The sequence below is a fragment of the Amphiura filiformis genome, chromosome 6 (assembly GCF_039555335.1).
Source record: "Amphiura filiformis chromosome 6, Afil_fr2py, whole genome shotgun sequence".
NCBI lineage: Eukaryota > Metazoa > Echinodermata > Ophiuroidea > Amphilepidida > Amphiuridae > Amphiura > Amphiura filiformis.
The window spans coordinates 2,911,204-2,924,102 of NC_092633.1; the positions used below are offsets into that span (position 1 = coordinate 2,911,204).

A 12,899-nucleotide genomic window follows, 5' to 3' on the forward strand; every position below is an offset into this window, starting at 1 on the left:
GATGGGGTGTACGTGAGATATGTATGTGTGGACTTCTAACTGTATGTCTGTGTCTGCTATATGAACGGTTTATAATAATTAGAACTGACTGACACCCTATCATAATTTTTAACCAATATTTACTTTTATTTTTCTCCACTCATACCTACATCAAAATTAGCTTCGTATGATATACGGCAAAAAGAATGCGGTTGGTGACCTCAATACAATCAACAGACATCTAACAATACACCAGCCTACTCAACAAGTTTTAGATGCTAATCAGGCCTTTGATAAGCAAGAAGGCAGGATATCCACATTTATAGCAGACAAACCTAGCAGTAACAAGAAATCAACACAAGTGAAACTAAAAGAGCCATCAAATGAAACTGGAGAAGGGTCATCGACTACAAGGACTTGAGCTGCAGTGGCGTAGCTTCATAGGGGTATGGTGGGGATGGGATGTGCCACCTGATCCAAATGAACTTTTGGAAAATCCCATTGAAAATGGACGAAAAACAGCCAGTGTGGAGGCTGTCGCCTGAATCAGACTCGGTACCCCGGCTCCCCAAATCGAATGACTTACGCTACGCTACTGTTGACCTGTGTGTACTGCGCACATCATGCACTTAAAACAAAATCAAAGATAAATATTACAAATTATTGTTCTGTTGTTGATACCTCATTCGGCACGATGCGACCTGATTCCTCCCAAGCTATACGCATTTGAATAACGAAAAGTAGAATTTCAAAAGTGACGACTTTGGGTATTTCTTAGCTCAAGGTGATTTTCGCAGCCTTCTTTAATTGTTTAGCGTGATGAACGCTCACTACGCTATGTTCATAATTTGCGTGCTTCACCTTGGTCTGGGGCGGACATTTTAAAAATGAATTTAGAAGAGCAGCAAACGACATCACTTGCATTACATTCCAGATGTTAAATCTACATCATATGCAAAATTGAGGAAATTCGCACGAGCGGTCCGTTTTATTTTAGGGCCATTTGTCTATAACTGGTCTTTACATGTAGCCCTATGGAGAGAGTGCCCGTTGAGGGCGCTATAACCCCCATTTTAGGAACAAAAATGTGATTTAAAAAAAATGGACTCGTGCGAATTTTCTAAAATTTTCAGAGTATGTAATATGAACATGTAGAAATATAATCGAGTAGTTGCCCTACCTGCTCTTCTCCGAAAAAATAAAAAGTGCTATACCTCAATGATAATGAAACCTAGGTGGCTTCGACGGAAAAGTCCAATTTGTAATTGTTGTCCTTTTTTAAAAGCTCTCATTTTATCATTCATATTGCTGTAAGTAGAAAATAATGTCGGGTCGTGCAGAATGAGACATCAAAATACACAGAACAATATTATCCATCTATCGATCACTTTACTTTGTAATCTAAATTTAGTATCTTTAAGGGCTGGGGTATGAACGTTTGGACAATATTTATTTTGGGACATTAGAGCACATCAGACATATCGAATTGCATTCTGAATACGAAGAATGTCATTTTGATATCAAATAATTTTGATTTTTTGAAATTCGCAATTTAATACACATTTTATGGCAAATCATTAAAAATTAATATTTTTGATATTTAACAGTACTTGAAGTAAACTTTATAAATTTGATGATTTATACTTAAAGTGTATGTAGGTGGGATGAAAAGCCGACGATCAATTGAAAAGTTTGACCTTTCGTATAGAAGATATGGATTTTTTCCCCAAAACACCAAAAAAAAATTAGGTCTTTTTGGGGAAAAAAATCCATATCTTCAATATGAAAGGTAAAAATTTTCAATTGACCGTCGGCTTTTTCCTCCCTGCTACATACACTTTAAGAATATATCATTAGATTTATATAATTTACTTCGAGGACTGTTATATATCAAAAATTTGAAAAATATCAAATTTTTATAATTTGTCATAAAATTTGTATTATATTATGATTTTCAAAAATGAAAATTATTTGATATCAGAAAGACATGCTTCGTATTCAGAATGCAATTGATAGGTCTGAGGTGCTCTCATGTCCCACAAAAAATACTGTCGAAAAGCAATAAACGCTCATTTTAGATCCCTGTGTTCGGATACTTTTTGTGCGCAGTTTTTATTTGCCCGGATGTTCCACGTTTGTGACGTAACAATATCGCAATATCTTTTGAATCTCAGCCATGTTGACACCAGTAGATTTTAACTTATAGTTGGTGGAAAGATAGCCGTTTTGGCAGCTACGTCAGATGAGAGTAGTGATCAGGTTGCTATCCAAATAAATCTGATGATTATATTCAAAATTGGTTCATCATGTAGATCAGTGATTACACTGTACACTTGTGAAACTGGTGTGGTTCTCCGGAAACATGAAATCAATTATCATATTACGCGGACGATATACCTGCCATTCCATCCTAATATTGGAAGAGATGCGGAAATGGCAGTTACGAGGATAATCTCTTGAATCGACGAAATCAGTGACTGGATGCCAGGAAAACTAAATCGTGAAACAACTTTTTCTTTATTGCCCTTTTAACTCACAATAGCAAATTTATCAAAGACATTCGCAAGTGTACCATAATGCAAAGTTTCAATTGTGACGTAATTAATCGGATTAACTACCATAGCAATAGATGAATACAATTGTGAATATATCTCCCGGCACTATAACGTCCACGCGGTACCTCTGCACTGAACCATAGATATCAAAGAAAGGCTGATCACTCGCACCTGTACTGTAAGATTAGTATTTTGGAAAAGAGCGGTATTGTACTCAATCTATGTTTGTAGACATACACAGGTGATTAGTGCAATCTGCTTGTAGTGCAGGGCGATCTATTCAAAAATTGTATTCATCTATTGCTATGGTAGTTAATCCAATTATTACGTCACTTTTACAGCGAATAAATCTCTTAAATCCCTTCTGTTCCAAAAGACTATTGTGCCTATCCCCACTTCAAATTAATCTTTACATAGGCCGTTGATCCCGGGGGGATGGGGGATAAAATCCCCCCCCCCCAATATTTTGCTAGGGGGGATGGGCCATACAATCATCCCCCAATGTTGACGCCTGTATGTGGGTTTCTGACCAAATTTACCTCATATTTGGCCATTTTAGCCCCCAAAGTGCACATTTTTTGCGCGCTTCGCGCGATTTTGTCCCCCTTTTACACCATATTTCATCAATTTAGCTTCGCGCGCATTTGTACCATAAGTCGGATTTCAGCATTAGGTAGTTAAACTTCATTGTAGAAAAAATTAGCTAAAGAACTTCATAAACCTCTCACATCCATCTTTGTCTTTCTTAAGGGATCTAAAATGAGCGTTTATTGCGTTTCGACAGTATTTTTTGTGGGACATGAGGGCACCTCAGAACTATCGAATTGCATTCTGAATACGAAGCATGCCTTTCTGATATCAAATAATTTTCATTTTTTGAAAATCACAATATAATACAAATTTTATGACAAATTATAAAAATTTGATATTTTTCAAATTTTTGATATATAGCAGTCCTCGAAGTAAATTATATAAATCGAATGATATATTCTTAAAGTGTATGTAGCAGGGAGGAAAGCCGACGGTCAATTGAAAATTTTGACCTTTCATTTTGAAGATATGGATTTTTTCCCAAAAAGACCTTATTTTTGTTTGGTGTTTTGGGAAAAAATCCATATCTTCAATACGAAAGGTCAAAATTTTCAATTGATCGTCGGCTTTTTATCCCACCTACATACACTTTAAGTATAAATCATCAGATTTATAAAGTTTACTTCAAGTACTGTTAAATATCAAAAATATCAATTTTTAATGATTTGCCATAAAATGTGTATTAAATTGCGAATTTCAAAAAATCAAAATATTTGATATCAGAATGACATTCTTCGTATTCAGAATGCAATTCGATATGTCTGATGTGCTCTAATGTCCCAAAATAAATACTGTCCAAACGTTCATACCCCAGCCCTTAACATACTCAATTAAAAGATACGAATTAAAAAAAACGACGTCAAGATATTTTCAAATTACCGAGCGGTATCACTTTTGTCATTTTTTCCATAATCTTTGAAATACTGATATTTAATAAAAGTATTGAATTTATTAATAATAATTAAATTCTTAATGATAAACAATTTGGATTTTAATATCATTCCACTGAAATGGCAATTATGTATCTGGTCGATAAAATAAGTAATGCAGTAGAAAATAATGAAATAATTATCCAGCAAACACAAGAACGTTTTAATTATATTTTGGGTTTGGTTTAGGTTAAAACGTTTTAATAACATTAAAATGTCGGGTTATATATAGGTCATGAAAACGTTTTAAAACACACTGCAACAATGTTTTTAAATGTTTTCCAAATATTATTGTAAACTATTTTTGCAAACTTTTTTTGCCAAATATTTTGTCAACACTTAAATAACATTATTTGTTTATATATTTATTTATTTATATAAATATTTGCAGTAGGTTATCAAAAATGATTTTAATGTTATGCAAACGTTTTATACCCTTTATAGCCCGATATTTAAACGTTTTCTGACAACCTTTTGTAACCTTTTACTAATGATGTCGAAAACGTTTTGTGTTTGGCGGGTATAATTGGAGTGTATCGTGATTTATCAAAAAGCTTTTGACACGATTGATCATAGTATAGCATTCTGTCTCATAAGAACATTGTGAATTCAGAGGAATTGTTTGCAACTGGTTTTAGAGCTATTAAGTAATAGAAAACAATTGTGAATTTTAACAACAAAACTTCTGAACTTAAAGGAGTATTTCGTGATCCTAGCATCCTCTATTTATGTCATTTTTCATTAGATATCCACGAAAAAAACCTATTCCCAAAATTTCAGTTGCTTCCGATTTTGCGTTCGCGAGTTATGCATGATTATGTGTATTACACTGCTCCATAGATAATGCGTTGTAATTTCGTTCTGGTGCACCAGAACGAAATTCGAATTTCACAATATCTTTGCTAAACGAATTAATCTGCAAGAAATATTTTGTACATAAACATGATGTAGCCAGAGGTTTACAGTGATATAAAAATCTCAACTTTTTTAGAGAAAAGTGGGGGGATGAGGCTGTGGATCACGAAATGCCCCTTTAATCGTATAATTTGTGGACTCCCACAAGGATCGATATAGGCCCTCTTTATCTTGTATATAAATGACATAACGAATACTTCGGCCATATTGTTTACTGGTAATATTTAATAAGAACAATTATTATAATACGCAAGTGATGACTTGCTAAATACAAAGAAATAAGCAAACAATCTTTCTGTAAATGCTATTAAAACTAGTTACATGATTATGAGTACACCCTGAATGATTTCGATGGAAACCTCAAATGACCCATTCCATGTCAACTCCAGGGATGTGCACCGCAGCACCTCTTCAATTTTTTTCTTTTTTTGTGTGGTGGTAGATATTGATGAGAAAGTAAAATCCCGAAAATTTGAGCTTCATACTCCATTTCGTTTTCCCGTGGCATCAATTTGAAATTTAGGGGTCAGCATAAAAATGTGTCGTAACGCGAAAGACGACGTTTGGAGGTCCATAAATGTATAAAGGAACCCTTTACAACTTTGAAAAGTATGTATCCTGGGATACTTATTTGTGTAGAATTCAAATCTGGCATCAGAAAACTTGTAACTCCTTTACTTTAAAAGATATAGGGCCCTCAAAATGCAACTTCGTCCATCCAGGACCAACTTTGGGGGGTCAGAACTCCAAAAGTAAAAATAATTTTAATGTCCATTTTTTTGCCAGTCAGAGCCCTTTGGTAGGACATTACTCTTATCCAATATTGAGCCCATTAGAGTACTTTTAGCTGAGATATTACCCATGCAAAACCCCAATTGTACATTTTTTGTACATTTTGACCCCCCTGAAAACCAATGTCAGACAATTTGATCCACCATCAACTTCAGGTATGTTGAAGATATGTCCTTGGACAACATTTCTGAGAGATATTGGCTTGGGGTCTCGATGGCTTCAACATATCACTTAGGTTAGCCTACTCCATAGAGCTGTACACATTTTTGATTTCACATGTATAATGACTTTATGTACAAGTCTATGGAGAATGCAAACTTAACTTAACTGCGCGTGAAACAATGATTTAAGTTTACGCGTACGCATTACACATGTGACAATGATACGCATTTCGCTTAAGGTTTTACCGTCGTCACCCGATTCGACTTGACTATTGCGCCTGTTTTCAACGCGTGCGTACACTGCGTCGTGCTCGGCGTTGCGTTGCAGACATCGCAGAGAACGATGCGTATTGTGCGTGTCAATGCTAGTTTTGCGCACCGGCGATAACTAGGGCCACAAAATAAAGAAAACAATGTTTGCTGTTTTATTAAATACAACATGTACAAACCAAATCTTGCCAGCGGGCTTCCACTGATAACGAACCTCTCCTCCCATCCCCAAGGTCGGCCTAAGACAGTAGGGTCCAATCACAGTTATAGGCATACCCAACAAACACAGAATCAGGTTAAAAAAAACATTAGGCCTAAACGAGTGTTGGTTAAATTGGTTAATTCGTTTTAATAATATTTTGGCCTAAATGTTGGGTAACCACTATATTATAGGCATATTAAAGGTTAGACGTTTGTAGAACGTTTCGTAATGAAACACACTACACGGCAACTTTTAAAAGTTTATAATCCAACATTTAGGCTAAATGTTTAAAGCATTTTGTATTTAATCATGGTTATTGGGTAAAGACCTAAGCCTACTATGTGCACCGAATTCAAAATGTATGCGATAGACAACACCATTAAAACTATTCAGTTTCAACATGTGTCATAGGCCCACATTTACAAAAATGATATCATAATTGGCCAAACGTTTTTCTACAGCTATAGGCAACCCAGTGTTTAACTTTGCTTTAATTGAACTGCTAATTGATGACATGAATCCACCTCGAGATAATTCCGTATTATAGTTTTTGTGACCAAAAATGTTCCTCTCGGCAAACGGCACTAAGCATACTAAGTAGGCCTATGCCTATTAAAATGTTAGGCCTATTATAGTCAAACACTTCCGCCCATGGTGTCAAACGCTTCGCTTTAACATGTTTAATAAGTCCTCTTTTTGGTCATTCGAGTCAGGTGAACATGGTGAAAGCTGACAATTTCTCACTTTGTGCAACTTGATAACTCTTTGGTTAATATCTTTGCAGAATAGTAGTCTTTCCGTTTATAACCAAACTAAACCAAATTAGAATTAAGCTAAGAATTTTAAGGCTTCATTAAGTCTTTTATAGTCGATTATAATTGTTCCTATAGTATATATATTATGGACACTTCTTAGGTAACTTTTTTTTTACAGTGAAAACTTTCCTGCGTAAACAGACAATTCCTTTTTTGTGGCCATATGCGTAAACGAACGCTGATCTGGCATCAGATCGCGCGTGTATACCAGCGCGTTGGTACGCAACCAAAATATCCATGTACGCAATTAACTACGCATGGTGTCGCAGAAAAAGTTCATTTTTGACCTATTTTGGTCAATTTACGCGAAAACAAGGTCCGGTACCCCCAATTTTTTTTGCGCGATTTTACAGAGCTTTTTGTTTTTCATAACATATATAAAATTTAAAAATTTTGTCTCGACAATTTTTTTATACAACGCAAAAGGTGGTATATTTTGGGCAAATTGCTGATTTTGCCATTGAAGTGTACAGAGATTTTTGGAAATGTACACCTCTTTTAAAACGGCTGTAGCTCAAAAGTGAGGTCCGGCACCCTTTGTGTTTTTTCCTGATTTATTATCTACACATATTAATGTACAAAATATGTCAATTAAAAAAAATTTCGTCGATAGGTTTAGTAACGACGGTAAAACCTTAAGAAATGAGGATCAAGGATGTGACTTTGTGACTTGACTTAACATAGGCCTACCCATGTTGACACACAAACAAACAAGGTAAACTGGTCGTCTTTTCAAATCTTGCGCGAAAACTTAAATGCAAGCGATTTACTTGGTTCGATCTATCTTCAGTAGATAGCAAACATTGGCTAGTGTAGTATAAAGAAACGAGGATCAAGGATGTCACGGGCCTCAAATAAAAATATGAGGATGAAGGATGTATCTAGGCCTACTGGGCCTATATAATCGCAGATGATAACATTGACTAAGAAATAAGGATCAAGGATGTGACTTGGCTCAAATCAAGTTTTGAAGATCAAGGATGTGACTGTGCTATTGTATAGAATTGCGGATGCTAACATTGAACAGTGTATTATAAAGAAATGAGCTAGGATCAAGGCTGTGACTTGGCTCAAATAAAGTTTTGAAGATCAAGGATGTGACTTGCTCAAATGAAGTTTTGAAGATCAAGGATGTGACTGCGCTATAGTATAGAATTGCAGATACTATTAGTTATTAGGTGAAGCGGAGGTATGGTACGGGAAATTATCGTGCGCGAAGTGTCATACTGGGTGAAGCCGAAGGCTGAACCCAGTATGACACTGAGCGCACGATAATTTCCCGTACCATACCGACGCTGAACCTAATAACGAATTTATCATACCACTAAGTCATTCTAAATATTGAAATAATTACGTTTTTAAACATTTTAATTCCTGCTAAATAGGAAAAATATTAAAAAAAATAGATGACTGTTCCGCGTATTACAGGTTGCGTGCATTTTACGCGCCCGGTTTACGCGATTCGCCTTTATACGCGTACCTCGCCGTACACGCGTATCGGCCTTGCGAAATACGCTCTCACTGACTAGATATAAAGCGTAAAATACGCACTCACTGACTAGATACGAAAATATATCAGGTTAGCGGTGTTCTTTGATGCTTACCTTAGTGGTATGATAATAACATTGACTAGTGTAGTGTAAAGAAATGAGGATCAAGGATGGACATTCAGGATACACAAAAGCAATCACTCACGCACAAAATTTTAATTTAGGTAGGCAAATCGCTAAACAATGCAAAATTTTAAAAGTATAAAAAAATGCAACTCGTAACACCAATACTCCCTTTAACATAGGCCTACCCATGTTGACACACAAACAAACAAAGAAACAAACACAACACGTTATTTTTTATTTTGCAGAAGCACGGATAACACAAATTAAGGTCAACATGCGATATTTTGTTTTGTTCATTTTGCAGCCTGAATTGCATTGACTTCGTGTTGTCCAATACACGCATGTGAGCTCGCGACGTCAAGCGCGTCGACGCTAGGGCGCGGTATGCGCGTGAAACAATGATTTAAGTTTACGCGTACGCATTACACATGTGACAATGATACGCATTTCGCTTAACGACAATCAAAACAATCGCGTACAGCTGCTTCAGCTTGTCAACACGTGTTTTGAAACTTCTGCAATTTGTTCTGTTCAGTTGCTTGCAAAACTGAGTTCTGATGATACCGAGGTTTGGCTTTCACCGAATTACATCTTTAATTTGCCAAAAGAAAATGTGTCTATCATTCTATTTTGTGAAAAGGTGGAATATCTACTTGCAAATGTCCGAGATGCGAATCACCTCTCTTGCCCGTGCTGCTGTCGGTCTTCCTACCGCGCCGTAGACCTGCTCCATAAAAGCAGTAAGTATCAGTATGATGATTTGGTTTTATTGACTATAATTGCAAATTATTATAAAGTTTCAGCTGCGAATATGTTACTTTGATTGAATTTCACGATTCACAGCTGTATTTTTTGGCATTTTTTACGATAGCTAGGCAACAGTACAGCGCGTAGGCCTATTTGTTTTACCTCATATCATGAATGATATAAATTACACAAAAGTTGTTGGTCTCCCATCCAGCAGCTGATCACGATCGAGTCAATGTTAGTACTATGTGGCGGCGCTCGGGTAGCTATTTTTGAATTGTTGTACACTAGACGTACGCTCCAGAAAGTGAGAAAAATATCATATTTTGAACAAAGTCGCTTTGTAGAGAGAAAATTACATCACAGGCGATAGAGGAAACAAACATAAACACGAGCAAAAATAAAAAAGAAGAATTTGAATGCAAAAGTCTACAGCACCCGGTATTCCCAAGCGGTCTCCCATCCAAGTACTAACCGGGCCCGACGTTGCTTAACTTCGGGGTTCGGACGAGAACCGGCGTATTCAACGTGGTATGGCCGTAGACATTTGAAGCACCGATTTTAGCTTACTTATAATAGCTTAGCGTTGACTGTGTCAGAATGCTTGCTTACTTTTCTTTCAAACGTTCTATAATTGTAGCCAATTGTGCAACACTTTTTGCTCTTCATGAATCTTACAACTAACTTTATTCAAATTGTGCTGATGAGATTCTAGTCTTTTCATTTTTAGGAACTACACCAAATCACGGGTTGCACGTCCGGTTCGCGTAAGTTTACCAAATTCAGTGTCACAGTCACAATGTAAACTGGTCGTCTTTTCAAATCTTGCGCGAAAACTTAAATGCAACCGATTTACTTGGTTCGAGCTATCTTCAGTAGATAGCAAACATTGGCTAGTGTAGTATAAAGAAATGAGGATCAAGGATGTCACGGCCCTCAAATAAAAATATGAGGATCAAGGATGTATACTGGGCCTATAGAATCGCAGATGATAACATTGACTAAGAAATGAGGATCAAGGATGTGACTTGGCTCAAATCAAGTTTTGAAGATCAAGGATGTGGTCGCGGTATAGTGTAGAATTACAGGTGCTAAGAACAAGGATGTGACTTGGCTCAAATCAAGTTTTGAAGATCAATGATGAAACTGCCCTATAGTATAGAATTGCAGATGCTAACATTGACTAGTGTAGTATAAAGAAATGAGGATCAAGGATGTGACTTTGTAACTTGGCTCAAATCAAGTTTTGAAGATCAAGGATGTGACTGTGCTATTGTATAGAATTGCGGATGCTAACATTGAACAGTGTATTATAAAGAAATGAGGATCAAGGCTGTGACTTGGCTCAAATAAAGTTTTGAATATCAAGGATGTGACTTGCTCAAATGAAGTTTTGAAGATCAAGGATGTGACTGCGCTATAGTATAGAATTGCAGATGCTAACATTGACTAGTGTAGTGTAAAGAAATGAGGATCAAGGATGGACATTCAGGATACACAAAAGCAATCACGCACAAAATTTTAATTTAGGTAGGCAAATCGCTAAACAATGCAAAGTTTTAAAAAGTATAAAAAAATGCAACTCGTAACACCAATACTCCCTTTAACATAGGCCTACCCATGTTGACAAACAAACAAACAAAGAAACAAACACAACACGTTATTTTTTATTTTGCAGAAGCACGGATAACACAAATTAAGGTCAACATGCGATATTTTGTTTTGTTCATTTTGCAGCTTGAATTGCATTGACTTCGTGTTGTCCAATACACGCATGTGAGTTCGCGACGTCAAGCGCGTCGACGCTAGGGCGCGGTATGCGCGTGAAACAATGATTTAAGTTTACGCGTACGCATTACACATGTGACAATGATACGCATTTCGCTTAACGACAATCAAAACAATCGCGTACAGCTGCTTCAGCTTGTCAACACGTGTTTTGAAACTTCTGCAATTTGTTCTGTTCAGTTGCTTGCAAAACTGAGTTCTGATGATACCGAGGTTTGGCTTTCACCGAATTACATCTTTAATTTGCCAAAAGAAAATGTGTCTATCATTCTATTTTGTGAAAAGGTGGAATATCTACTTGCAAATGTCCGAGATGCGAATCACCTCTCTTGCCCGTGCTGCTGTCGGTCTTCCTACCGCGCCGTAGACCTGCTCCATAAAAGCAGTAAGTATCAGTATGATGATTTGGTTTTATTGACTATAATTGCAAATTATTATAAAGTTTCAGCTGCGAATATGTTACTTTGATTGAATTTCACGATTCACAGCTGTATTTTTTGGCATTTTTTACGATAGCTAGGCAACAGTACAGCGCGTAGGCCTATTTGTTTTACCTCATATCACGAATGATATAAATTACACAAAAGTTGTTGGTCTCCCATCCAGCAGCTGATCACGATCGACTCAATGTTAGTGCTATGTGGCGCCGCTCGGGTAGCTATTTTTGAATTGTTGTACACTAGACGTACGCTCCAGAAAGTGAGAAAAAATATCGTATTTTGAACAAAGTCGCTTTGTAGAGAGAAAAATTACATCACAGGCGATAGAGGAAACAAACATAAACACGAGCAAAAATAAAAAAAGAAGAATTTGAATGCAAAAGTCTACCGCACCCGGTATTCCCAAGCGGTCTCCCATCCAAGTACTAACCGGGCCCGACGTTGCTTAACTTCGGGGTTCGGACGAGAACCGGTGTATTCAACGTGGTATGGCCGTAGACATTTGAAGCACCGATTTTAGCTTACTTATAATAGCTTAGCGTTGACTGTGTCAGAATGCTTGCTTACTTTTCTTTCAAACGTTCTATAATTGTAGCCAATTGTGCAACACTTTTTGCTCTTCATGAATCTTACAACTAACTTTATTCAAATTGTGCTGATGAGATTCTAGTCTTTTCATTTTTAGGAACTACACCAAATCACGGGTTGCACGTCCGGTTCGCGTAAGTTTACCAAATTCACAAATTCAGTGTCACAGTCACAAGGTGAACTGGTCGTCTTTTCAAATCTTGCGCGAAAACTTAAATGCAACCGATTTACTTGGTTCGAGCTATCTTCAGTAGATAGCAAACATTGGCTAGTGTAGTATAAAGAAATGAGGATCAAGGATGTCACGGCCCTCAAATAAAAATATGAGTATCAAGGATGTATACTGGGCCTATAGAATCGCAGATGATAACATTGACTAAGAAATGAGGATCAAGGATGTGACTTGGCTCAAATCAAGTTTTGAAGATCAAGGATGTGGTCGCGGTATAGTGTAGAATTACAGGTGCTAAGATCAATGATGTGACTTGGCTCAAATCAAGTTTTGAAGATC

The 12,899-nt window shown here is 36.6% G+C and overlaps 1 protein-coding gene and 2 non-coding genes across 3 annotated transcripts in view; 1 reads left to right on the forward strand and 2 right to left on the reverse strand.

Moving 5' to 3' along the window:
- LOC140154067 (gamma-aminobutyric acid type B receptor subunit 2-like) overlaps nucleotides 1-617 on the forward strand; it is a 100,754-nt gene extending 100,137 nt beyond the window's left edge. Inside the window, exon 20 of the mRNA XM_072176677.1 lies at nucleotides 161-617. Coding sequence (XP_072032778.1) covers nucleotides 161-400 — 240 coding nt within the window. The 3' untranslated portion in view covers nucleotides 401-617. The remainder of the gene's footprint in view (nucleotides 1-160) is intronic.
- A 9,381-nt stretch (nucleotides 618-9,998) lies between these two features.
- On the reverse strand, nucleotides 9,999-10,117 carry LOC140156103 (5S ribosomal RNA). Its single transcript, XR_011859470.1, has one exon. It is a non-coding gene; the product is annotated as a 5S ribosomal RNA (ribosomal RNA).
- A 2,064-nt stretch (nucleotides 10,118-12,181) lies between these two features.
- On the reverse strand, nucleotides 12,182-12,300 carry LOC140156105 (5S ribosomal RNA). The gene has a single exon (XR_011859472.1). It is a non-coding gene; the product is annotated as a 5S ribosomal RNA (ribosomal RNA).
- Nucleotides 12,301-12,899: the final 599 nt, after the last annotated feature.